Below are 26,001 nucleotides of genomic sequence, written 5' to 3' on the forward strand. Positions count from 1 at the left end.
TTCTTTATATGTCAATCAGGTAATGGCCAAAGATAAAATATAGGATTGTATACACCTCTCCAGATTCCTCTGTTTGGGAAGACTTATCTATGGACTTTGTCCTTGGATTGTTTTGTACACAACGGGTATATGATTACGTGCTTGTAGCGGACTGTTTCAGCAAAATGTCACACTTTCTACCTTGTAAAAAGACATCTGATGCTGTGTATGTGGCTAATATTTTCTTTAGGACGTGGTCTGTCTTTATGAAATACCTAAAAGCATAGTTTCGGATGGGGATTTTAAATTCCTTGGTCACTTTTCGAAAACCTTTTTGAAGACGCTTGATACCACACTCAAATTACCACTAGCCATCCTAAAATGGATGGACAAACAGAAGTGACAAATCATATGCTTGGAAGCCTAATACAATGCCTATGTGGTGACAAATCTAAACAACAATGGAATCTTGTTCTTGCACAAGCGGAATTTTCCTTCAACAACATGAAGAATCACTCGACAAACTAGTGTTCCTTTGACATTTGTTTATACTAAGGCCCTTGGGTAACTTCAGATTTGGCTAATATTCCCACTATTGTTGAATTTAATCAGGAAGCTGGTAATATGGCTGAATGTATTGTGGAACTCTATAAAGAAGTAATGGATCATCTTGTCCATTCTAACTCAAACTGCAAAGTTGCAGCAGATGCGCATCGTTGTGCTAAAGAATTCAAGCAGGGAGACTTAGTATGATTTACCTACAGAAGTTGCGGCTTCCTAAAGGAACTTTTAACATACTCCATCCTAGAAAGCTAGGACCATTTCGCATTCTTAAACAATACGGAGAAAATGCTTATCAAATTGAGCTTTGAGATGGCTTACAAATCAATCTCATCTTCAATGTGGCTGATATTTTGATTCCTTCATTTTGGCTCCTTAGTGTTGACCATCACTCGAGTAAGCTTTTTTTTTTTTTTTTTTGGGGGGGGGGGGGGGGGTCAAATGTGATGTAGGCTCTTTAATAATAATCTTGGGTTGTCCTTTTGTAAGCTTATGGCTCTGTTTGAGATTAGCCTTTAGAGGTTGATTTTTGTAATTTGGTTTAATCAAGATTGGTTAGTCATTTTCTTGGCATTGTTGTTAGTCCTAACAAACTTTAGGTTATATAAATAGAAACCTTGTTACTATGAAAGGGAAGATCATTGTTCAATCAAAATTTGCTTTGGTTTTTACAACAGATTGTTTTGCTTTTGATTTCTATTTATTAGGTTAAACTGTGAGTTCGTGACAAACTTTTGGAACAACTTTAACAGATGAGCAACTTTTGAATAACACCCTCTTTGCAATTTTTTGGATAAAGTTTAGTAGCTGTAATCTAAAAAATTAAAGCCAGAACCCTTATGATGAATCGAATCTGGAAGAAAAGAAATTGGACAACCTTCATTGATAGCCAGGGGGGTTTTGTAACTATCATGATGTGGTTTTTGTTTCTTTCGAATGGATTACTCTCACAAAACCCTTCTATAATTGTTTTATACACCTTTTCAAAAATTGAAGTTCTAATCTGTAACCTTCTTTGGTAAGAGGTCCTTATCTCGTTCTGGCTCTGGTTGTAAAAATTAATTTCAAATAATGCAACGTTACTTTCAATATTTATATAGTAGTTGGATTTCTTAGTAGAGAAAAAGGAATTTGAAAACTTGATCTCCCTATTTTTCCACCAAATTATGTAATGATCTTTAATGCTATTTCATTGCATATCCTCTTGACGTATTACATTTGGACAATTATCATTTGATCTATGTATATGTATATATTTATCTTTCATTATTTTTGTTGTGGAGAATATGTTATTCTGTTTCTCCTTACCATATATTTCATTTTAAAAAATTATTACACCTCATTAAACCAATTGAATATTGTATTCTGTTCCTTCTAGGCTAAATGGCTGGTTGAATCTGCATTTGTCCCATTGAGGCTTTTTCAAGAACGGTGTGAGGTGATATTTATGTATAAATTTTTTCTCGGATGGATTTCATTATTTTTCTTACTGTAAATTCTCTATCTAGAGACAGTGTTTCATTCTTGTGATCTACCAAGCATAATGACCATTTTTCATTTGTGGGCCTCAATGATGGTTGCACCATTCGTCTAGTGATTGAAATTCTGAACTGGATTTGCTTGATTTTAGGAAGAATTTTTATGGGAGGCTGAAATGATAAAGATTAAGGCGCAGGAATTGAAAAGCAAAGAGGTGAGTGATAGTTGTGTAATGAGATTCAAACATTGTTATTGATAATGTCAACTGGACCAGGGTGTTGATGTGATATATAATTTTTCTTTTCCATTTGTTTTCCATTTGTTTAACTACTGTAATAGTTGATCTTTAAATTTTGAACATGTTCAAATCTTAGGTTCCCATAATATTTGTAGATTTATCAAAAATACTTTTCCATTTGTACTTTGTTCTATGTTCTTATGTTTTTCTTCTTAGTTTGTTGCCTTGGTCGATTAGTTTCATGAGCAAACTCTCTTTCTCTCTCTCCACACACATATTTATGTTATACACGCGTGTATGTATCAACTTTGTGTTACTTAGGTTTTACTCCATGTAATAACGTTAGATGCCAATTTGAAGGTTCTCTCAATGTGGAAGGTGTATGCTTATTTGTAGATTTATCAAAAATACTTTTCCATTTATAATGATATTTGGAGAACAGTCGATGGTGTCTTGGATTTATGTTTGTAGTATGGAAACAGATTCATATGTTCCAATCATCGTGCTAGGAATGAAACTAATCTACATTTAAAAGTAATGAAATGGAGAAGTTTCTCTATTTTGCTTCATTAAACAAGTTTTTATGCTGCCATATGACTTATAAAGCTTCAATTTTAGCATAGAAGCCAAACCTTTAAAGGTGATATGTAAGTATGTACATTTTATTGATTTCAGGTCAGAGTAAATACTCGTCTTCTTTATCAGCAAACAAAGTTTAATCTTCTGCGTGAAGAAAGCGAGGGCTATGCCAAGTTGGTATGATAGTGATTAATTGACTTTGTTCTATGTTCTTATGTTTTTCTTCGTAGTTTGTTGCCTTGGTCGATTAGTTTCATGAGCAAACTCTCTTTCTCTCTCTCCACACACATATTTATGTTATACACGCATGTATGTATCAACTTTGTGTTACTTAGGTTTTACTCCATGTAATAACGTTAGATGCCAATTTGAAGGCTCTCTCAATGTGGAAGGTGTATGCTTATTCAATAACAAGCGCTTTAAGGAATGAGGCTAGCCAATGGAGATTTCCATGTAACAGAATGTGTGGGATGAGGTTTTACCTATTTCCAATATATTAGCTCTACTTCCTTTGGAGTGGCCTAACTTTCAATGAGAAAAAAAAAGAAAGAAAGAAAAGAAAAAGAAAATTGAAAGAATACAAGGGCATAAAAAAGACCCACAAAAGGAAGTCCCATTAAAGAAAGAGACTCCAATCAAGTAAAACAAGACTTAAAGTGTAATTACAAAAAAGTTTCGTCACTGACCCCACTGAGAAACATTAAACCTTGCTAGGGACCATACTTCAGAAATGTCCCTCAACTTCCCTAAAAGCTCTATTATTTCTCACTCCCTCAAGGCCCAACAACAAAGAACACAACCCAACTTGCCACAAAAATCTCTCATTTTCACACAAAGATTGATGGAAGAGGAACTCCTTGATTATGTACCTACAACATCTTTGTTTAACACATTGATTTCAAACTGCCCAAAGAAATAATCCCCAGATGGATTGCGTGAAATTGCAACTCCGCAACAAATGATCTAGGCCTTCTTCCGTCTTTCGACAAAGAAAGCAACAAAACAGGTAAAGCAACAAAGACGGCCTTTTCACAAGTCTATCAAGAGTGTTAATTCTTTTGTGGATAACCTGCCAAGTAAAAAAAATATTCTTCTTTGGAATTTCTACTTTCTACGTACAAGAAAAATAGACTTGTTCAACAACCTATGAAAGAAGAACTGCAAGAAAAGCCCTCAGATTGGCCAAGGCTCTGACATAAAAGATCTTTCCTCCCAAGCCTAAGCCAAGCCTCTTCCATCAATGAGAGAGGAGTCAGAATATCTGTCATCTCCTTATCGAACAATGCACGACAAAATTCAAACGAAAATGAGAGAGCTCTTAGGAAAAGACAAGGCATCAACCACGAAGCTATTTCTCATAGAAAATAAATGATACAAACAAGGAAACATAAAGCGAAGTGTTCCCCCACCCACTTATCTTCTTAGGAATACGTTTCCTTCCCCCATTGTCAATCGCTGAATGAACTAAGTCAAAAAAGAAGGGATCTCCAAGGCTATTTCTTTCTATGGGTTCCGGTAAGAGCCTTTGATCCCACTTGACTACCACTCAAAAGGATGAGGATTGTGCTTACTCATAATAACTCTTCACCAAGGGGAATTTCTATCGAGAGGGAACTGCAAAAGCCATTTTGCGAATAGTGCTCTGTTATGGACCCTAAGATTTGCAAGACTTAACCCACCAAGACTTGCTTTTCCACCATCTCTCAACTCATTAGGTGCGTTCTTCCCCACATTTCAACCCCTTCCCAAAGGAAGTCATGCATCAATTTCCCAGTTACCTTACACACCCCACATGGAACACAGAAAATGGAAAAAAGTAAATCAGGATTCCATCCTAAGAACAGACCTAATGAGTCATCCTACCCCACCACCTTCAGAGAAGAAGCTCTGTTTTCAAGAAGCCAATGTTTTTTTCTCAACTTGTCCACAAACATGATTCTAAAGACCAATCTTTTTGTTTTTCCTCGGGAGTGGTCGTTGAAAGCAATCATAAAACATAAAAAATGGAAAAAAGTAAATCAGGATTCCATCCTAAGAACAAACCTAATGAGTCATCCTACCACCACCTTCAGAGAAAAAACTCCGTTTTCAAGAAACCAATTTTTTTTTCTCAACTTGTCCACAAACATGATTCTAAAAGCCAATCTTTTTGTTTTTCCTCGAGAGTGGTCGTTGAAAGCAATCCAAAAGTTCTTTTGGTCTATGGCTACAACGAACAATTTGGAGTAGTTTTGAAGAGGGGCGATTGGGGAGTTGTCGTCCATGGAAGATGAAACTTAAGAGGCCATAAGGAAAGGGTGGGAGGTTGAGGAGGAAGAAAGAGAGGGGGTAGAGATAGTCCATCTTCTTACTAAAAGGAGAAATATGAAATTTCTTGATGAACTTGTCCGTAAACCTTTTATTTTTTTCGAAGACATTGGTATGAGGTGACGACACATCTATTTCTATAAAAGTAGGACACAAGTTCGTTGGGGACACTTTTTTACTTACAGAATTGCAGAATATAAATGTATGTAATGCTTGTAGTTGATTAAACACATGTAATTTAGCATAAATACCAAAATACATGACTCTGAAACATACAATATTTGAAGTGCTTAAATATATAGAATGATTTGGATTGCTATAGCTAGAGGAAGCATATCTGAGGTGACGACACATCTATTTCTATAAAAGTAGGACACAAGCTCGTTGGGGACACTTTTTTACTTACAGAATGTAGAATATAAATGTATGTAATGCTTGTAGTTGATTAAACAAATGTAATTTAGCATAAATACCAAAATACATAACACTGAAACATACAATATTTGAAGTGCTTAAATATATAGAATGATTTGGATGGCTATAGCTAGAGGGAAGATATGATCCCACGTTCCTAATATTTTTGGAATGATCAACATCTAAGGATTATACTCTGTTATAAAATCTCTATTTTTCTTCCCTTTTTAGTTTGGGCTAACATGGAAAAGTCCTCAATTTTTTTCTGGAGTTGTGCTCTTGCCCTATCCAAGCTTGTATCTGGCTTTGTCCAACTATATCTAAGCCGTGTCCAAAATTAGAGGAAAAAAATTAACATTGGACATTTTTTTAGTGGGCTGGACACATGTCTGAGTGGATCATGTCCAGATGAATTTGTGTTTGACACACATCCAACATGGACACTTGATCCTAAATAGAGTGTCTGACATGGAGTGTCCCTGCTTTCTAGGGTTATAGAGGTCCACAAAATATAATAAACCCAACCCTTGAACAACCTTTATCTTCCTAAAAATTGTCCAGAAGACTCCAACACTCAAAACCATCTAAAGCTTGCATGCAAATAGTTACCATCTTTTTTAAATTTACTTTGTTGGGAAAGCGATTGTAACTTCCGTTCATAATATATCTTTTTTTGTTAGGTTCCATTCATAATAATTGAAATAGCAAAATCATTGTTATAAGAGAGAGAATGTAAATTTCATTTTTCTGGTATGTCGTCATAAGGAGAGTGCTGCATGGGTATAATTTTGCAACAATGGTAGTAATCATCTAGACACCTAATCCCTGCTGCTTTTCCAGTAAATTTTGTGATCTTCATTCAGTTTGGTCAAGTAATCTGATTGAATTATTTTAATTCTTGGACCATTGCTTTGAAGAGAATCCAAAATTTTCTGATCAATAATACTGACTATTGCTGCAATTTGGACACGAGAGCAGTGTAGTATTTTTGGTAGGATGTCCAGGAATGAGCATTGTATTGAGAGAAATAGTGTACTCCTTGACCTCTTGATAGAACTCCTATTCTATTTCAAAAAATTTTATATTTAAGTGGTGTTTAATATTTTTACTTCCTATAGTTATACCTCCCTCATTACAAATTGGAAGGTCTTTTGTAAACACTATGAATTATACATCCTTTTTGTGAATTTCGATCATCAATGAAATTCTCTTATAAAAAAAAAAAAAAAAAAAGTAGGTGGAGTTCCTTTGAAATCTATTTCTTCGATACAGTTGGAGACAGTACTTCTGTCTTCCACATTTTTATTCATGGTTTTGGTTTGCCTATTAAAACAAAGAGAGTGATTCTTTGTAATTTCTTCTTGTGAATTTGTATTTTATCTACTGAGATGCTTGACTTAATCTGTAGGTAACACTTCTTTGCCATGTCACTGACGCTTCAAATAAGAATTTGCCGGGTTCAACAATTGGTATTATAAAGGTTGGCAGTGAACTTCCACATCAAGTCTTTTCTCTTTCTCCATCTCTAACGCGCACACACACACAAGGATATCAAATTTGTTTTTCTTCTATGCATATATATATATATATATTTTAAATCTGTTCCAATTTTTTGATCTTTAAACTTTCTGCAGTCATTGATTGGGCATTTTGATTTGGACCCAAACCGCGTGTTTGACATTGTGAGTCATTCGCTTGTTCATTTTTTTTATTTTTGATTTTCTGTTTACCTTCTTCCTTTTATTTGTTATTTTTTTAAAGAAGTTCACTGTGCTAGTTTTAAAATTATTTTGATGCCTTTCTATCAGGTCTTGGAGTGTTTTGAACTTCAGCCAGAAAATAGTGTTTTTGTGGAGCTAATTCCAATATTTCCCAAGGTAGAGACGCTTAGGAGTTATGACAAGTTGACTTAGATAATCTTGCTCTTGCTGATATATGAGCTCTTAAAGTTTCTCATGATATTATGATTTTCGGCAGTCTCATGCTTCACAAATCCTTGGGTTCAAATTCCAATATTATCAGCGCATTGAAGTGAACTCGCCAGTGCCAGTTGGGCTTTATAAACTTACAGCTTTACTAGTGAAGGAAAAATTTATTGATCTGGATAGCATGTAAGTATTTTTTTTCTTTAATGCTAGTTTCAGTTTAGTACAAATCATTTTGTTTCTTTATGTTTATTTCTGAATCTAGCCTTGCATTTTCTTGTGTCTGTTATTGCTTGAACACGTTGGAAGTGCCCTTGGAAAGCTTTATGGAGAGTGTTGTTTCATCGTGTAAACTTAAGGTGGAGTAGATTTGAAATGTCCAGTACTGATTGATTTTGGACATGCGTTTTTTAGTAGGGAGCATGTGTTGCAGGGAGTTCATTTTTGGAAAGTCCTGTAATGTGCTGATGCGAATCTTGAAGCAATCCCATAGTGATAATTATACTATTATTATTGGGATGGGGGGGCTGATGCTGAGTTAGTTGAAGTGAATCTTTTAGAAATCTAGCAGCCTTTTCGTTTTAAATGTCTAATCAGATTACAGTTATGCCTGGGGCTCACGTTTATTCTTGTTGTAGCCTTCGACTGGTATAACAGCCAGTAGTTCCATAGTTACTTCTGTTACACATCAAAAGGTTAGCTAGCTGTAAAAGAAGTTAGGATGAACATATCTCTTAGAATTACAAAAAAGAACCATTGCATCAGTATTGTATTGGCGTTAATCTAATGGTGTCGTCAACCCATGAACAGGCAGGCCAATGTTATATGGCCTACACTGGGGCCTCAAGATCCCTTAGACGAAGGCCCATGACATGAATAGAGATCAGGACTCAGATTATCACTATTTGGAGCACACTTCAGTCCAATGAGAGGGCCCCCATATATTGATGGCTTCCTTAGTTGGAATTATGTATTCATCGTCATGATAAATGTAGACGTGACAATAGTTGAAACATTATGATGATACATGTTCACTCTTTGTTAGCATACATAATATCCTGGGAGGAATGGTATATCAATGTTGGTATTTAAGTTAAAACGAATGTAGATGTAGAAAGCACCCTATTTTAATCGACAGGCAATTCACAGTGGTTATTGATGAAAAAACTACAAGGAAAAGGTACACTATTAAATGGATCATGAAGATTAATCAAAGGTGTGACTGATGGAAGAGGTGTAGTAGAATCAAATATGCAAGTGATGCTTATAATGCTTAGAATGGTGAATATGAAAGGAAGGCTTGAGCAAGCCAAGATGTGGTACTAGTTGATTGTTGGCCACCACAATTTTACTAATAAGGATAGCTTGGGTCAAGGTGCGTAAAAGAAGTGTGGAGTCGGCCATATAGAATATGGGTGACTTTGTGGTTAAGGAGCCAACTGCATGTGTCTGTCCTTTGGGTGTGGGCATTGAGGCACTTTTGATGATAAGAATTATGGTGGAGGATTTTTCTGACTATATTTTGAAGGTTGTTAGACACTAGATATTGTGTTGGGAAGTCTAAGATGCATTTGGTTAATGATCTAAAAACAAACCTCAATAGAGATTCAGAGAAAAACAAAGTTGTATCTCATGTTTTCAATGTTTTTGGATGTGTTTGGAAATTGGATTCTAATTTGAACAATGGTTCCAAATATGTTCAATAATATATTTTTAAATCACAAAAGTAGTTCTAATTTCAAATTAAATATGATTTATTAATTTAGGAACATGTGTTATGTTATAAATTTTGTATGATTATTATTTTACAATATCAAACCACCATGGGTTGGCTTGGTGGTCAAAAGTGACTACGTAAATAATAATAAAGTGCTAAGAGAGAATGAATTCAAGCTTGGTGGCCACCTATACTTAGGATTTAAAATGCTATGAGCTACAACCAAATGTAGTAGGCTCAGGTTGTTGTCCCGCGATAATAGTTGATGTGCACGCAAGCCAGCCTGGATGCTCATGGATATCATTAAAAAATTACAAAACTATATGATTTTAATATTTTATAGTATATATATTTTAATCTAACAAAAATGAAACAAAATTGGATAGATTCCTTGTATTTCCTTTTGCTACTTTTGGAATAAATCCCAAGTATTCTTGTGAAAACAAGTTATTATTCCACCTGACCTCTCATCCACTATTTCTTTATCTCGCTTATCCTGCATCATCTGGTGTTTTAATCATAAAGTTGTATCTCAAATTTTTCTTTTTTTTTTTTTTTTTTTTTTTTTTTTTTTTTTTTTTTTTTTTTGTAAGAAACAATTTGAGTCATATACTTCTCTACTTTTTGTTCATTTTAGATTTTTATTTCTGTAGATATGCACATCTACTTCCTAAGGAGGAGGAGGCATTTGAGCATTATGAGTCCTTTTCTTCCAAACTACTTGATGAGGTACTGCGATTGAGTAAATTCTAGTTAGCATATTCGTTACTTTATTCTTTAGTCTATGTCATATAAATTCACTTTGATTAGGACTTTATGACCTAGTTAGTTTTTCTTGCATCTTGGTAGGCTACTTTGTGTACTGAGTTTGTGGCCTATTTTTTTTTAACCAATTAGATACTTATTTTTGTCACTCTTCTTGGCACAAACCCTTAATGTCTTTTTTGATGATGAGTTGGTCGATGGGGGAGGAGAAGTAAAATTGAATTCTTATTTTCAAGTCAGACATGATAAAGCTGAATGTAACTTTGTACGCGGGAAAAAGAAAGATAGAAGTGCCAATTGGTGCTTCTTCTTGCAATGAATCAGGCGGGCGGAATTTGTTCTTGTTTACATTTGAGGGGTGGGTATTCCTCGTTTCTGGCCAGGTTGTAGTCGTTGTTCCTGCACACATACTTATTTTATAGAAAATAAAGTAAAAAATCTTAAATATTTATTTTTATTTTCTCTCATTCTCTTAGCCTCATTTTTTCTCTTTTCAAGTGAAATTGTAAATATATATTTTAATCTTTTCTCATTTTTTAAAAAAAGAATTGTTATTGGGGAAAATCCACGTAAAATTTAAAGAGAAATTGCATGTGATGGAGAATGATTTCAGGGGAGGGGATCGGGAATGATTTAGGGTAAGGGAACTGGATGGGGAAGGCATGTCATCCCTATCCCGCTTTGTTAACACTCCTATATACAGATGTATTTTCACATTTTTGATGGAAAATAAGAGGCATTCATTAATGGACTCTTATCTCCCATTCTGTTTGCTATAGTTTCCAATTGCAGCTGCTTGTTGTCCAAAGTTGTGGAGAAGGGGCTGCTTGAAGTTTTTGTTACAAGTAGAGATGACATACATCTAAATCATTTTCAATTCACAATTGAAGGCCTTTTATTTCTCATTCGAAACAAGGAAGAACTTTCTAACCTCTCAACATTATATATTTTTTTTTTTAACAAGATCAACTTTCATTGGTAGGTGAAAAGATACAAAATCATCAGGGAAACCATCTTGAAAAGGAGAGAAGCAAGAACCCACTGCAAGCCCTAGAAAATAGGGCCAAAACAACCACCACCAATCCAAAACCGAATGAGAAAGCGTGCCAAACACCTTCAAATTAAACCTAACAAAAAAATAAGTAAATAAGGAGTTCAAAACCAAACACCCAAAGAAAATGAAACGTAGCTAAGATCATCTTGTCCTCTCATAATCCAAAACTAAAAGTTGGTCGCTAATGTTGATAAAAACAACTTGGATAATTTGATAGATCAAATGAATCCAATGGATCATCTTCAAGATTAAAAGGATTGGGATAATCGCTGCATATAGCCATCTTCAAGTCGCAAGCCCAAAGAATTGTCAATAAAAAGCTCATCTTCAATTTGGAAACAATAAAATTATCAATTAAAATTTTTATCTTCAATCTCATTGAGTATAGAAATTAACCATCTCCAAAGAAATCTTCAAACTAGGCACCTTTGTGGATTTTGAACCAATTTTTGAAGCTTCCCTTACAGACTTCACGAATCCTAAGTGTTAATGAGTTGAAAATTGTTTTATTGATGCCTATGTTTTGTCTTATTCCCCAAAAAAGGGACATATTCTTCATTTCATCCAATCCTTGAGAATATTTCTTTGAAAATTGTTTTATTCAAGTCTATGTTTTGAAGTCTATGTTGTTTCTGTTGAAGATTTGTCGGATATTAATAATTCTCTCTGATTAAGTTGTTGGCATTTATTTTGTTGATTCCTCTCTCATCATGTATTTTGTAATTAAATAGTTTTTTTCTAAACCAATCTCTCTTGTCATGCCGTTGGTTTGTCAAAATTTATTTGAATTTCAAATGGTTTCTTGGAAGAAGCCTTTTTTTTGTCTCTGTTTGAGGTAGTTGTCTTTGAAGAATTGTGAGGTTTTTATGGTTTGTCAACATTTATTTTGTTGGTTCAAATTTCAAAAACTTTTCTCGGAAGATGCTTTTCATATCCATCACTTATTCCAGTTTTTCAGTGGCCTTAATGGTTAGTCCAAAATTTCCTCCGTTTTCAAGAAGATTATTATTGTTTTTAAGTTCTTTATTTTGTATTTTTTTTTTCTTTTATTATCACTTCCTTTGAAAGTTTGTAATCCTTGAACATGCTTTCCTTTTTATTATTTCAATGAAAAGTTGTTTCTCGTTATTTTTTTTTTCCAATCTAACCTTCAAAAAACCTAGATAAAAACGCATTAGAGTTTTCAACAATGATTTCTCTAAGGAAAGATATTACTTTGTCACTCGAGGTGTTAGGTTAAGAGACAAGGAGGAGGTTAGTATAGACTGGAAAGCATTTATCCTTTGGAAAAGTAGTTGTGGGTGGAAGGTGATCGTAGAAGAAAATGGGCGAAGACAGGTGAAAAGTCTTGAATTGGAGGTGGTAAGGGTGGCATGGTTGGGGAATTGTCTTTGGGATATCTCTAGCCTAGCAAACTTAGTGCGTGGAGAAGGTCGGATTTGCTGATTATCTTTTTCTTCATTTCGAATAAGAAGGGCAAGTTCAGGTCAGAAATATCTAAAGGGAAGAGAAGTGTGGTTTTCATTCAAGAAGGTCACAATTGTAGAGATTGGCATGGGTTGTCTTTGGCCTTGACGAAGTTTCTTCCTACTGCCTCTCTATCAGGAGCAAAGAAAGTTGGGCATATGGTTGTTGGACCAAGTAAGACTTTGGGGGAGGTTGTGTCAGTTTTTGATTCATAGGTGGATTTTACTTTCTTTCATTCTTTGGTGGTCGTTGTTGGGAGATTGAATGGGGGTGTGGCATGGTTTAGAATTAAAGAAGAGGTGGAGAAGAGGTTTTAGATTGGCTTTGTGTTAAATCCTTCAATAGGAACATTGTGGTGGATGTTTGTGGGTTCCCGAATGAAACAATGGCCATTGTGCAGGGGCAATGAGAATTGCGTCGAAGGGATACTATTTATGTTTGGAACTTCAAGTTTGTTGCATAGGCTGTCATTTTCGTAAATTTGAATACACATTATGCTGGGTTCACAGTTTTGGTTACTGTTCTCATAAAATTAATGTTCCTCCTAATTGGTTACTTAAAAATGTTTTTACAGTATAATGTCATTGCGCTGGGTTCATTTGTTATGGCTTTATTTGTGATTTGCACTCAATAGGATACCAAAATCGTGCAAGGTATACAATGAGGCTTGTTACTGTTTTCATTTTTCGTTTTGAGAGATTATTTTTCTTGAATGCATTGTTTTCAAAAGAAAAGTTCTTTTGAATTTTGGCTTAAAGTTATTTATTGGCAGTTTTAAAGGTTTCACGGTGCGTTTTAAACTCATGAACTGTTCTTTAAAAGAGCAGGAGAGCTGAACTTATAAATGGCTTGCTGTCACATTGTTTCCAGTAGTTAACTAGTTGTACAGTTTACTAGCTAGTTACTCAGACAGGTAGCTTGATGGCTACATGCCAGTTTCTATACACTCGAATGTATGCCTTTGTAAATGGAATTTGATTCCAGTTTTTATAGTGAGTTAGAAGCTTAGACTAAGCAGTTAAGTTAATTAATATTATGTCCCCCTTTTCCCCACGGCTTCTTTTTTATGTTAATGTATTGTCGTGAACTTGAATTAATGTCTACAGGCTAACAGAATAGGTAAAATAAATCTTGCGGCAACGGGAAAAGATCTAATGGATGATGAGAAGCAAGGAGATGTAAGCATTGATCTTTTTGCTGCTCTTGATATGGAAAGTGAGGCAGTCAATGGAAGGTCTCCAGAGCTGGAAAATAATCAAACATTGGGCTTGCTTACAGGATTTCTTTCTGTGGGTGACTGGTATGTAAAATTTTATTTTCTTCACCTTGCATGGTGTTATATATGTTTGTCTTCCGTCTGTCTGTATATTTGTAACAATGAAATGCCAGCTTTGATGTTGCTTTGGTTACCTGTTGGACTCCACTTCTTTTAATCAGCATCTGTGCATGAGTTACAAAGAAACATCTATGCATGGGTTAGTGGGAACGTTCTTTCTCTCCATTCTGTAATTGGTTACGTATTAATTATTTTCCCCGATTATACATGTGCGAGTGAAATAAAATGGAGCATTTTCTCCTGACATTAAGCCAAATGGCATGTGTTGAAAAGTGAAATTGTTGAGGAATTAATGGGTCGCTTAGGTGTTCAGGCTAGAATTTGAAATTTGGGTAACTGCTTTGGTGTCTCTGTTTGTTGATTTCACCACCTATGGTTGTTGGAACGAGCCACACATGAGCCTCATTCATTGCCAAAAGTATCATATCAGTACCATACTCTGGTGTGAGTTCACATTTGAGCTGTTCATTTCGCCTCCACTTGTTCTCGATGTGTCTTTTGATATACGCCCCATCTGTTTTCTTGGTTAGGACAAAGTACCCCCAAGTGTGGGATCAGTTTTAATATGTCATATTTTCTTATTGTTCAGTTCACTTTTTGGTGCATCCAAATTAAATTGTTGCCATATTCCTTCTTGATACTAATAGCCTAGAAAGAAGTTCTTGGTAATGTTTGAAGAATGAAGTGGTCAATTTTATTAGCCATGAGGGATTGGTACAAGATCTATTATGTGCGATGTACCTTCTTATAGCTAGAAATAGTCGGGAGTACCTTACAAATTGTGTTAGGGAGTTTAATTCAAAGATTTACAAAGATTAACATGTTGTTATGATTAAGGATATATACTAAAGTTATTCGACCTGGGCACACATGGGTATTTTAAAACAATGAAGTTGCAAAGAGAAGCAGGAAACTTCCATCCACCCAATATGGTTCCAGAAAAAGATCTCCAAAATTGAGACTAGAGAGGTAAGAGTGTAACTAGAAAAATGTGGTGGACACTTGCACCAATAAAAAGCTATAGAAAGAATGTGATCCATAATACAGTGAATGGAGATTCCACATTATTGATAACCCGAGAATTTCGTTCACGCCCAAATATCCAAAGGCACTGTTGATGGCACACCATATCAGCTGCTTGACCCCTTTGAAGGGATTCCCCCCCAAAGATTGAGATAAGATCATGAATATTACTTGGCATGACCGAGGACCAACCCAAGGCTTCCAGGATCATATTCCAGTAGTTTTGAGCACAAGGAAAATCAATAAAAATATGATAGGATGATTCTGAGTTTGGTTAATACCTAACACACCATTGTGGTCAAAGACAATGATAAGACACTCTTCATTGATGCTTGTCTCTCGAAACCTCCCTGAAGATTCCAACGGCCATGTTTGAGTATCAATTACATCTTTAAAAATCACCACAAAGAGTAAACTGGAAAGTGAAGCCTTTTTTTTTTCTTTTGATAAGAAACCGAGCTTCCATCAAGAAAAAATGTTACAATACAAGGGAATATAGAAAAACTAAGTCCACAAAAGAACCCAACGAAAGTTAGGGGTTCCAGTCAAGTAAAATAGGACCTACGAAATAATCACAAAAGACCTTGATTTGATCATAAAAGACCTTTGTCACGGAAGGTGAGAAGAAAACATAGAATCTGATAAGGGACCAAACATCACAAGGGGACCTTTTACTCCCTCAAAAGATTTTATTATTTCTCTCCTCCCATAAACCCCGCAAAGTAGCACAAACCACCGCAGTCCATAAGAAACGCCCCTTCTCGCTAAAAGGCGGATGGAGAAATAACTTCTCAATCATCTCCCTAACACCTCTATGCCTGACAGACAGAATATCAAACACATCAAAATAGAAGTTAAAAACCAACTGAGCCAAGTCACAACTCTGTAGGGAATGATCAGACTCTCCTCTGCCTTCCAACAAAGAATTCAACAAGAAGTCCTTGCCAACTGAGATGAAAATTTTGAGAGTCTATCTAAGGTGTTAACCCTTCCATTTATCTAAATCTTCTTTGAAACTTTCACCTTCCATAGACTCGAAAAACCCACTCTCAAGTCAGAGAGGGATCTGCCAAACAATGAAAGAACAAACTACAAAAGAAACCCCAAAGGGGTTTAAACTCCAAAAGTGAACATCCCTTTTGCCCCGTCTTAAGTACAATCAAACAAGAGAAAACGGGGAGCTCAAAAGAACTTTCTTTCCATGGATTTCTATTAGAACCTTTCACCCCACTGGACCATCACTTGAAAGGACGACAACCGCTTTTACTCGCAACAATTCAATGCCAATGATTACTAGCCTCAGGGGGAAACCTCCTTAGCCATTTGGCCAATAAGGCTTTGTTTCGGTTCCATAAGTTCCCTATTTCTAACTCCTCGTGTTATGGGCTTTCCCACAGTTTCCAAACCCACGAAGTGTGCACTTCTCCCTTCATCAACCCCTTCCCAAAGGAAATCCATTATAAGCTTCTCTAGGGAGTTACAATTGACATGAGAGGCTCTAACGAGAGAGAAGAAATAAGTCAGGATGCGGCTTAGGACTAAAGGGAGGAAAAACTTCCTTTTTCAAGAGGCAAGTCTTTTGTACAACTTCTAAAATAACAGGTTTCAGAAAGGGATGGTTCTTGGATTATGCTAAGGGGGAGGCCTAGATAAGAGGAAGGAAAAGACCCACCTCAACCTACAAAATTAACCCATCTACTTACCAAATCAGGGTCGCAATTGAGGTTCCTATGTGATTCAGTAGAAGGACTCCTTACCTGAGCAAAATAAAATAATATCGTCAACAAATTGAAGATGGACCAGGAACAATTCCAACTTCAGCCCTCGTTGATAACTCCTTCCGCCCCATTCGAGACAATCCTACTGTGAGCGTACCACCTCCAGAAGAACAAAAGAAGAAGCAAGCCTGTTCTATTGTTTCATCCTCCTTTAAACATTTGCAAAAGCCCAGAATCCATGAAGATGAAGATTGTACGCTGTGAAGCTTGAAAATTTTGAGAGAGGATATAATTCTGGATAAGATAGAGCCAGGACTGAACTTCCTAGCCAACGATCTTGCAAAAAAGAGATGCTTTACTATGTTTTAATGATAAAACCAACATGTGAATCGATAATTTGATGCTCCTTTTTTAGAAATTTTGCTTCAAGTTCTGTTACTATCTAGCATATTCTAATATTCACCTTCAACGATTTGAAGTGCATTCTGCTTGTGACAGTTTCTGGGGATATTGTGGAACTCCGTGATTTAACTTGGTGCTTTTAAAGTGTGTTGCAATTTTGATTTGTGGCACATTTATGCCAATTAGGTTTTTTTTTTTTTTTTTTTTTTTTTTTTTTTTTTTTTTTTTTTTTTTTTTTTTTTTTTTTTTTTTTTTTGTAATCATATTTTTGCATGACATGAGTGATGTAGGATTGTCTTTAACCGTGTGTGGTTATTGTTTTACCACTCTTCTTTTAATTTAAAGATGCTTATTTCTTATCGAGCTTTTTCATGTGGTAGGCTTCCGTTATTCAGTTAGTTTGTTTATTTCAGTGGGTTTATTTTTACTGCCTACATGTTTGGCTGCTGTAATCATTTTTTAGCTTAGTGGAACATTTGTGAATTCTTTGGAAACTTGATGCTGAAGAAATAAACCTAAAAAAATGTTTCATTAACCTCAAAAAATTATTACAGCAGCCGAATATATAGGCTGGAAAAATGACCTCACTAAACTAACAAACTAACCCAATAACTAAAGCCTTTTACCACAGGTTAAAAGCTTGTCAAGATATAAACATTTTTATAATAAGAGAAGTGTGGAAAAACAATTAACCACACACGGTTGAAGAAAAGGATCAAGAAAGAACAAAGATCTCAAAAATCCTACATCATTTAGTCTATAATACAAATTTCATATCCTATAAAAGAAAAATTGGAGCTCTCACCTCTTAACCAAGCAGAATGTAGCTTCATCTGGTTTATTCTTTTTCCCTGTCAGGTATCATGCACATGTACTGTTTAATCGGCTTTTACCTCTCAATCCAGTGGAACACCTTCCAATCTGTAACTGTTTGTTTAGGTAATTCTGATTTCTTGATAGTGTATATTGATACACATGCACATGAGTCTGGATTCCAGTATCGTTTTCTTTGGTGTGTTAGGTTCATTGAAGAATCGATCTCCTCTGCGTACTCTATTGTTCGTCAACATTATTATCAGAGCTTTGGGACCTCTTCAGGAGCTAGCATTGATACCAGGAATTTGCCGGTTGGTGGTTCTTTTATAGATCTTCCGAGGGAACTTTTTCAGATGCTTGCAGCTGCTGGACCTTATCTCTACCGTGATCCAATTTTGCTGCAGAAGGTAACTTGTTTGTCCATTTTTCCCTCCTTTCACCTCTCATTATCCTTCTCTAATAATTTCCAACATGATTTTTTTTGGCAGGTCTGTAGGGTGCTGCGAGGTTATTATATGTCGGCAATTGAGTTTGTCAACAGTGTGGAAAGTGGTTCGAATCCTGAATTTGTTCTGCAAGCTGGTAGCCGGGTTCCTCATCTTCACTTGAAGGAAGCTAGATTGAAAATTGTGGAAGCTTTAGGAATGTGTATACTTCCTTCGTTACAGTTGATACCTGCCAATCCAGCTGTTGGTCAAGGAATATGGGAAGTAATGAATCTTCTTCCGTATGAGGTATACCATTGTGTCAGTACCATTTGCTTCTAACGAAGGAATTGTTCATTTATAATTGAAAACCTTGAATGATTGTTCCTCTCTTTTGTATTATAATCCAATCATATTTCTTTTGATCTAAAATATTTTGCATTACTAGGTGCGGTATCGGTTATATGGTGAATGGGAGAAAGATGATGAGAAGATTCCAATGGTTTTGGCTGCAAGGCAAACTGCAAAGGTATTCGTTAGTTAATATTTTATTTTTTATTTTCCTCGATAATTGTTCAGAATCAGGTAAACCCCGATCAACTACTTCTCAGTTGGACACACGGAGGATTTTGAAGCGGTTGGCTAAGGAAAATTTGAAGCAATTGGGTAGGATGGTTGCAAAACTTGCTCATGCCAATCCCTTGACTGTCCTTCGCACAATATTACACCAGGTGTTGTTTGAGTTAGCTACATGCAAATAGATACATCTCTTTTTCCTGTTTTTTAGAGTAGAGATCATGATGAAAATGACATTCTGCAGATTGAGGCATATAGGGATATGATTACTCCTGTAGTAGATGCATTCAAGTATCTGACTCAGGTATGTATAATTCTCTTTTTCCGTGGATACATTTGGTAAATATAATTTTCAAGATTTTTTTTAATAATATTTTTCGTTTTATTTGATTTATGCAGCTTGAGTATGACATATTAGAATATGTTGTGATTGAACGTTTGGTGCAAGGAGGGCGTGATAAGTTGAAGGATGATGGCCTTAATTTGTCAGATTGGCTCCAGTCATTAGCTTCGTTTTGGGGTCACCTGTATGTTTCTCCTTTCTCTCTCATATGAAATACTTCCGAGGTTTTTTATGCTGATTTCTGCTGCTTTGGACGTGTTTTGCTCTTTTTAGGACACTTGCAATCAATTTTGTAAAAGATGAATTTCAAATATTGATTTGTCTACTTGGATTTGGTCTAGGAAACGTTCCACACTAATTTGTGGAATGCTAGTTGAAACTTTAGGTTGTTATTGATATTTTTGAGTTTTGTGTGTTCTAATCCTTTTCTGCTTTAAGTGATTATTTAATCAGTTATCATTTTCAACTGTTGCTTTGACATGCATTGCAGTCTGTGTTTTTTCATGTTATTTGTCCTTGGTTATTCCTGGAATGCCAATTCAATATCCCGGTTGCTGCATACACCCCCTGCAAATGTTGATCAGTTAAACAGATGGTGTTGTGAACAACTCAACTTTTGTATCTTGATTAGCTATTTCAGATCTGTTCCAACTACTTACGCTTGCTTCCTGGGATATGCTCTGTGAACTACATGCATGGCATTTTTTGGGCCGCCGCTGTATGATGAAAGATTTAAATTGGGTTATATGACTAGTCACTGGATCATCGAGACTGAAATTGGGTTTCAATTTCCCTTTCAAGTTCATGATATGGTAGTTTGGGAGGGGAAGGAACCTGGTTTTTGCTCAAGACATGGGGTGTGATAGGTTGAAGTTCGTATTTCAAGCCATTCTCTTATGCTGCCTTTGTTCAAGATCTGCTGAGATATTTCAAGTTATCAACATATTGATAAAAAATGTGTAGAGAAACAAAGTAACGAGGTCACAGATTCTATTTATGTGGAAGGGAGTAATTTATATGACCTAATATGTCAAATGGGTTTAGGTCATAACTAATTCAGTGAGAATGAAGGTGAATTTCTATTTTGTTGACTGCATTGTCTCCAGAGTCGTTTAAATTGGAAAGAGAGGTGCTATTAACTGCTCTTGTGAAGAATATTGTCATGACCTTCAGAAATTGATTAGGGTCGGGGGCTCTGGAGTTCCTTAATTATATTTAATCACATGAAGATGCTAGTTTCACCTGGAGTTGTAAATTTTCAATTGGATTTGTCATCTTGAAGATCTTTTATCAGTTTTGATTGCTTCAACTTTCTGAGTTGTCAATTTCTTTGAGGATTTTGAAATTTTGACATGGCTATACTGGTAGAAAATTTCGCATATCAGCTAGTCACTCGAAGCATGCAATTCTTTTCCAAAGAAGACGTTCTTCAAGGAATATCTTGTCTATTTGCCTGCATTGGTTGCAGCTTTATGCCAAGTCGGGATGTAATGGGTTTCATAGTTGTACATTCAATGTATGCAATGCTTTCTGATGAATAGTGTATGGAACATATAAAAAGGGATTGGAGGATCGACTGAAGTAAAACAGAAACTGAGTAGAGTCAATTGGGAAGTTCTGTGCCACTATTTTTTATTTGAGCTCTTATTGAAATCTTCTTGAAAGATTTGAGGCTGGTCAGACGTCCAAGGAATGAGGATTGTTAAATGGGACGTGAACTTTGCTTTCTTTTTCTTTTACTGCCTAGGTAATCATGTTATGTACATACATAATATTAACAAAAGAAAAACATATGATTGCACTATATATAAAAGTAGTCTTGACTGCAACCAGCCTGTAGGGTTTTTGGCAACAAGTCAAATTATGGATTATTTGTCATATCCTTTAGATTTATCATGTTTTGTTGAGAGTACCTTATCCTCTTTACCGTTTACAAATTTTTTTAACTTAACATATGTGCTTGTTCTGGAGGAAGAAAAATTATTTAAGTTTTTTGGACACTTTGCACATTCATTGCTTCTAATTTCTTCAATTAATGTTCAATCTGGGTATATATAGTAATCTTTAGAGACTACGATTTGGCTCAAGTTTGAAATGAGATCTCTCTGATTTTCTTTGTGCAAGTAGTTCCTAACTATTTCCTTTTATTACACACTAGAAAAATGTTAACATTCCTACTAGAATATTCATAGAAGGAAGCTATCCATTTGATCAAATTCCTTGGTTTTGTATATAAATTTGTGCTACGTATGCATGATGCAGATAACTTAAAATTCATGTTTCCTTGTCAGTATATGCATTGAGTATTCTGTAAAATGTTCCGGTGGCGTTGGTGGCGTTGTTACTACATTCATTTGAGTAATGTGAAGTTGGTTACCAGAGTTTTGAATGTATTTTTGAGTTGCATGTTACTAGTTTCATTCTATTTATATTGGACTGATATGATTCGCCTGTTGCCTTTTCTTTTCTTTAGTATATTGTAGAACTTTGATTTTTATCATTGAAAATGTGGAACCTTTGTTCTTAAATAAAAATGGAGCTTTTGTTTATGTGCATCTTTAGAAGACCCTGTTGTTATTATGGAGGTGGATGCACAACGTTTTTCTTATTTGGGAAAGGACAAGAGTGATCTTTTATTCTCGGTGCATTTCCATTTCTAGTCAACTCTTTCTAGGTGATCTTGTCCTTCCCTCGTTATGTAAGGAACTGTGGAGGTTGAAAAACCCTTGAAAAGATAAAGTATTTGTTCTTGTGTATAGATAATCATAAAACAGAAAAACCTGAGGAAACAGCAGGATTTGCCCTTACTCTATCTGGTACGATGTTTACAAATGAAAAAGAAAGAACATAAGAACTTCCATATTTGGATAATTTGTTCCTTCTTTCCAGTGGCACTGACTCAATGGTTTAGCCTTTTTTATATTTGATTCGCTTTTCCTTCCACCTCCAAGACTTTGTAATTTTTAGGTCTCTTACTTAATTGTTTTGGTTTCTTGTTCCTTTCTTTCCCTTTTGGAGTTTGGATTCTTGAACCTTTTTTCTTTCTTTGTATCCATTAGTGAAAAGTTTTATTTGGCATTAAACAAAGAGAGCCATGAACCCAGTTTCAAAGATAGGATTGAGCAATTGGGTGAAGGGTTTTGTTCTGTCCTTGGAGAAGTTTAGCTAGAATGCAGAAGAATTATTTTTAATGATGTTAAGTTTACTGTTGACTAAACTCAGGGTGTGATATGTTGGTATATTAGGTCAAATCTGTGTTGTAATTACTCCATTGCTTCTATGTAGAGTAATTTGAGATATCCATAGCTCCTTTGTAAATTTCATATATATCAATAAGGAGGTTTTATGTTTTCTTACCTCTCTCTGTTCTGAAATATTTTCATGTATTCTATTGTTATTAATTTTTTCTTTGGTTTTAAATTTTCATGCTTGTATATAATGTAGCATTATTTATTGAGATGCTTACGAACATTGTAAAATGTAAAATTGGATTTTAAGATGTGCAAACTGTGTCATTTTTTTAAGGCAAAGTAATTCTCTATATATTTATGCTTCTTTTTATCATCAGATACTTTGTTCTTTTGTCTCCTATAGATGCCATAATTTACTGTTTAGTTTTTTTGTAAATTTTCTGCTGGTAGGTGTAAGAAGTACCCATCTATGGAGCTAAGGGGTTTGTTTCAGTATCTCATTAATCAGTTGAAAAAAGGTCAAGGAATTGAACTTGTTCTCCTGCAGGTACTTCTCAGATCTGGAAGGGGTGCTTTGTATTAGTCATGTGGCCCAACATTTAGATATTTTACCGCTTCAATGGTTTGTTACTTGACTAAAAGTACTTGGATATCTTTTTGTAACATAATCAGGAACTTGTTCAACAAATGGCCAATGTCCAATACACAGAAAACCTAACTGAGGAACAGTTGGATGCTATGGCAGGAAGTGAGACACTTCGTTATCAAGCAACTTCTTTTGGGGTTACTCGAAATAACAAGGTGCTGTGTTGATGGACAATATAATTTCTTCCCCTTTCTTAATTCGAAACTGATCACTATTGAAGATACAAACATAGATATTTGACCTAAGCTCCAAAGAGCTATGTACTTTAGCATGTCATTTTAAAAGAAATACTGATGTGATCTAGACATCTTATCAGATTAATGCATATGTATAGATATTTGAACCGGGTACTTCTTGTGTTCTAGTTGTAATTTCACTCTGTTATCTGAAAGTTACTTACCATTTCTACTACAAGGCATGAGGGTTGGTTGATTAATTTAGAATTATTATATCATTCTATTTTTGCTTAATCTATTATGATCTGCTGTCAATCCTTTTTCTGTCAGAAGAAAAGAATAACCGTCATAATTTTAATATTTTTGGTTTCCCATCATAAATAATGCAAGTCCCTTTAAAATTTTGTTCTTTCTTTTCTTTCACTCCTTTTGGAGTTTGTACCTTTTAAATATTAGTTTTTTTAATTATAAGTTTCGTTTCTTGTTATAAAAAATAATGCAGGCGTTGATCAAGTCAAGCAACAGACTGCGTGACTCCTTGCTTTCTAAGGATGAACCAAAATTGGCAGTCCCTCTCTTGCTACTTATTTCTCAACACCGTTCAGTGTATGCTTTATTACTTTCTTTGTAGTATGCAAATTCGAGGACATTGTATGTATCTGCTTGATAACAAGAAGGGTCCTAGAACCAGTTAACTCCTGATTGGGCTGTCACTGCTATTCAATTATGATTTCCATTATCACTGCTATTCAATTATGATTTCCATTATCACTGCTATTGCTCTAAGAGTATCATAATTCAACGGCTTGAGACAGTCCATTGATATATTTACCTGCTACTAGCCTGCTTTTAATGCAATGCTACGCTACTATAATTTGTTCTATTCGTCTTTTGTCTTGCCGCAAGCTCTTAGTTGTATCTTAATATTTTGAAATATGTGGACTAATTATTGTTTCCTTCAGGGTTGTCATAAATGCAAATGCTCCTTATATTAAGATGGTCAGTGAACAATTTGATAGATGTCATGGAACTCTGCTTCAATACGTGGAATTTCTTAGTAGTGCAGTTACGCCTGCATCAGCTTATGCTCAGTTGATTCCCTCTCTCAATGAGCTTGCCCAGCTTTATCACCTAGATCCCGAGGTCTGTCTGTGTATGTGTGTGTCATTGTTCTGTGTTCTTGGGTCTCTGTTTTTATGTCTGGTTTGTGTCATCATTGAACCATTAATATTTGTTTGCCCTCATCTTATGAGATGTTAATTCGCAAAACTCATTCTCCCTTGAAGTTTCTTTGCAGCCATTGAAGTACTGATATGACTCTTTCCTTTTTGTAGGTTGCTTTCCTGATATATCGACCAATAATGAGATTATTTAAGTGTCAAGGTGGTTCAGATATCTTCTGGCCACTGGATGGCAATGATGCAAATGTTGCAAGCAATAATTCTGATTCGGAATCAGCAGAATGTTCTGCAGACGTTGTTTTGGAACTTGGTTCTTCACGGAAACCTGTGAGGTAAGACATTTGTTCTTTTTTTTTTTTTTTTTTTTTTTTTTTTTTTTTTTTTTTTTTTTTTTTTTTTTTTTTTTTTTTTTTTTTTTTTTTTTTTTTTTTTTTTTTTTTTTTTTTTTTTTTTTTTTTTTTTTTTTTTTTTTTTTTTTTTTTTTTTTTTTTTTTTTTTGAAGCTCCTTTTTTTACACACTTTCAGTTCTTCATTCAATATTTTGATGAAATTTTGTGAATTTAGGCTTTTGATGAATCATAGGACCTTAATACTATGATAGGATCTGAGTTTAGGATCAAAATGAATTGTATTCAATTATTTGGCCCAGAATAAAGAGGCTTTTGAGAAGTTTAATCTCTCCTGCCTTCGTTTTTTTGTTGCATTCAGAGGAATCATACAGGATGTTGATTCTGCAGAACGGTCTAGTTAATTTTTGTTGACCGTTCTTTTATTACCTAGTAGGTTGTCATTACATAATAAATGTGTAAGTTACACGGAAGCATTTATGTGATAAAACGCCACACTAGCCTGATACTTGTAGTCACACCCTTTCTTATGCATAATAGGGTGTTCACAGTTAATGATTTTGATGTTATTTACAGTTGCTAATTTTCTTAACCTCTATTTTCCTTAGGTGGTCAGATCTCCTCGATGCTGTAAAGTCTATGTTACCTCCAAAGGCTTGGAATAGCTTGTCTCCAGATCTCTATACTACATTTTGGGGTCTCACGCTCTATGATCTTTATGTTCCTCAGAGTAGATATGAATCTGAAATTGCTAAGCAGCATTCTGCTCTTAAAGCTTTAGAAGAGCTTTCTGATAACTCAAGTTCTGCAATCAATAAAAGGAAGAAAGACAAAGAAAGAATTCAAGAATCTCTTGATCGCTTGTCCAATGAACTAAATAAGCATGAAGAAAATGTTGCCTCCGTACGCAGGCGACTTTCTCGTGAAAAGGATAAATGGTTGAGCTCCTGCCCTGATACCTTGAAAATTAACATGGAGTTCCTTCAGCGATGTATTTTTCCCCGCTGTACATTCAGTATGCCTGATGCTGTCTATTGTGCTATGTTTGTGCACACTCTTCATTCCCTTGGAACACCATTTTTTAATACAGTCAACCATATTGATGTTTTGATATGTAAAACCTTGCAACCCATGATATGCTGCTGCACGGAATACGAAGCAGGCAGGCTTGGAAGGTTTTTATATGAGACACTAAAGATAGCTTATTATTGGAAGGTAATTGATCGCTTTATCTTTCTTTAATCATGCTGAAGACCAAATCAGCTTCAAAAGTTAAACATCATTCGGAAAAGTGCTTGAATTCTGTTACTGCGTTCTCCCCCATCTCAAGTTGTTC

The 26,001-nt window shown here is 35.2% G+C and overlaps 1 protein-coding gene across 4 annotated transcripts in view; it reads left to right on the forward strand.

Annotated features, from left to right (window-relative positions):
• LOC111487845 (THO complex subunit 2-like) overlaps positions 1-26,001 on the forward strand; it is a 35,890-nt gene that overhangs the window by 5,367 nt on the left and 4,522 nt on the right. For all 4 annotated transcript variants that reach the window (XM_023135394.1, XM_023135396.1, XM_023135395.1 and 1 more), the window contains exons 4-25: positions 1,919-1,978; positions 2,171-2,233; positions 2,933-3,013; positions 6,966-7,037; positions 7,192-7,239; positions 7,366-7,434; positions 7,535-7,668; positions 9,853-9,928; positions 13,592-13,785; positions 17,823-17,903; positions 17,986-18,187; positions 18,269-18,514; positions 18,654-18,734; positions 18,817-18,936; positions 19,026-19,085; positions 19,181-19,308; positions 22,766-22,862; positions 22,988-23,116; positions 23,640-23,743; positions 24,100-24,280; positions 24,472-24,650; positions 25,274-25,880. In XM_023135394.1, the coding sequence (XP_022991162.1) occupies positions 1,919-1,978; positions 2,171-2,233; positions 2,933-3,013; positions 6,966-7,037; positions 7,192-7,239; positions 7,366-7,434; positions 7,535-7,668; positions 9,853-9,928; positions 13,592-13,785; positions 17,823-17,903; positions 17,986-18,187; positions 18,269-18,514; positions 18,654-18,734; positions 18,817-18,936; positions 19,026-19,085; positions 19,181-19,308; positions 22,766-22,862; positions 22,988-23,116; positions 23,640-23,743; positions 24,100-24,280; positions 24,472-24,650; positions 25,274-25,880 (3,012 nt within the window). The remainder of the gene's footprint in view (positions 1-1,918; positions 1,979-2,170; positions 2,234-2,932; positions 3,014-6,965; positions 7,038-7,191; positions 7,240-7,365; positions 7,435-7,534; positions 7,669-9,852; positions 9,929-13,591; positions 13,786-17,822; positions 17,904-17,985; positions 18,188-18,268; positions 18,515-18,653; positions 18,735-18,816; positions 18,937-19,025; positions 19,086-19,180; positions 19,309-22,765; positions 22,863-22,987; positions 23,117-23,639; positions 23,744-24,099; positions 24,281-24,471; positions 24,651-25,273; positions 25,881-26,001) is intronic.

The sequence above is a fragment of the Cucurbita maxima genome, unplaced genomic scaffold, assembly GCF_002738345.1.
Source record: "Cucurbita maxima cultivar Rimu unplaced genomic scaffold, Cmax_1.0 Cma_Scf00012, whole genome shotgun sequence".
In the NCBI taxonomy this organism is placed as follows: Eukaryota; Viridiplantae; Streptophyta; class Magnoliopsida; order Cucurbitales; family Cucurbitaceae; genus Cucurbita; species Cucurbita maxima.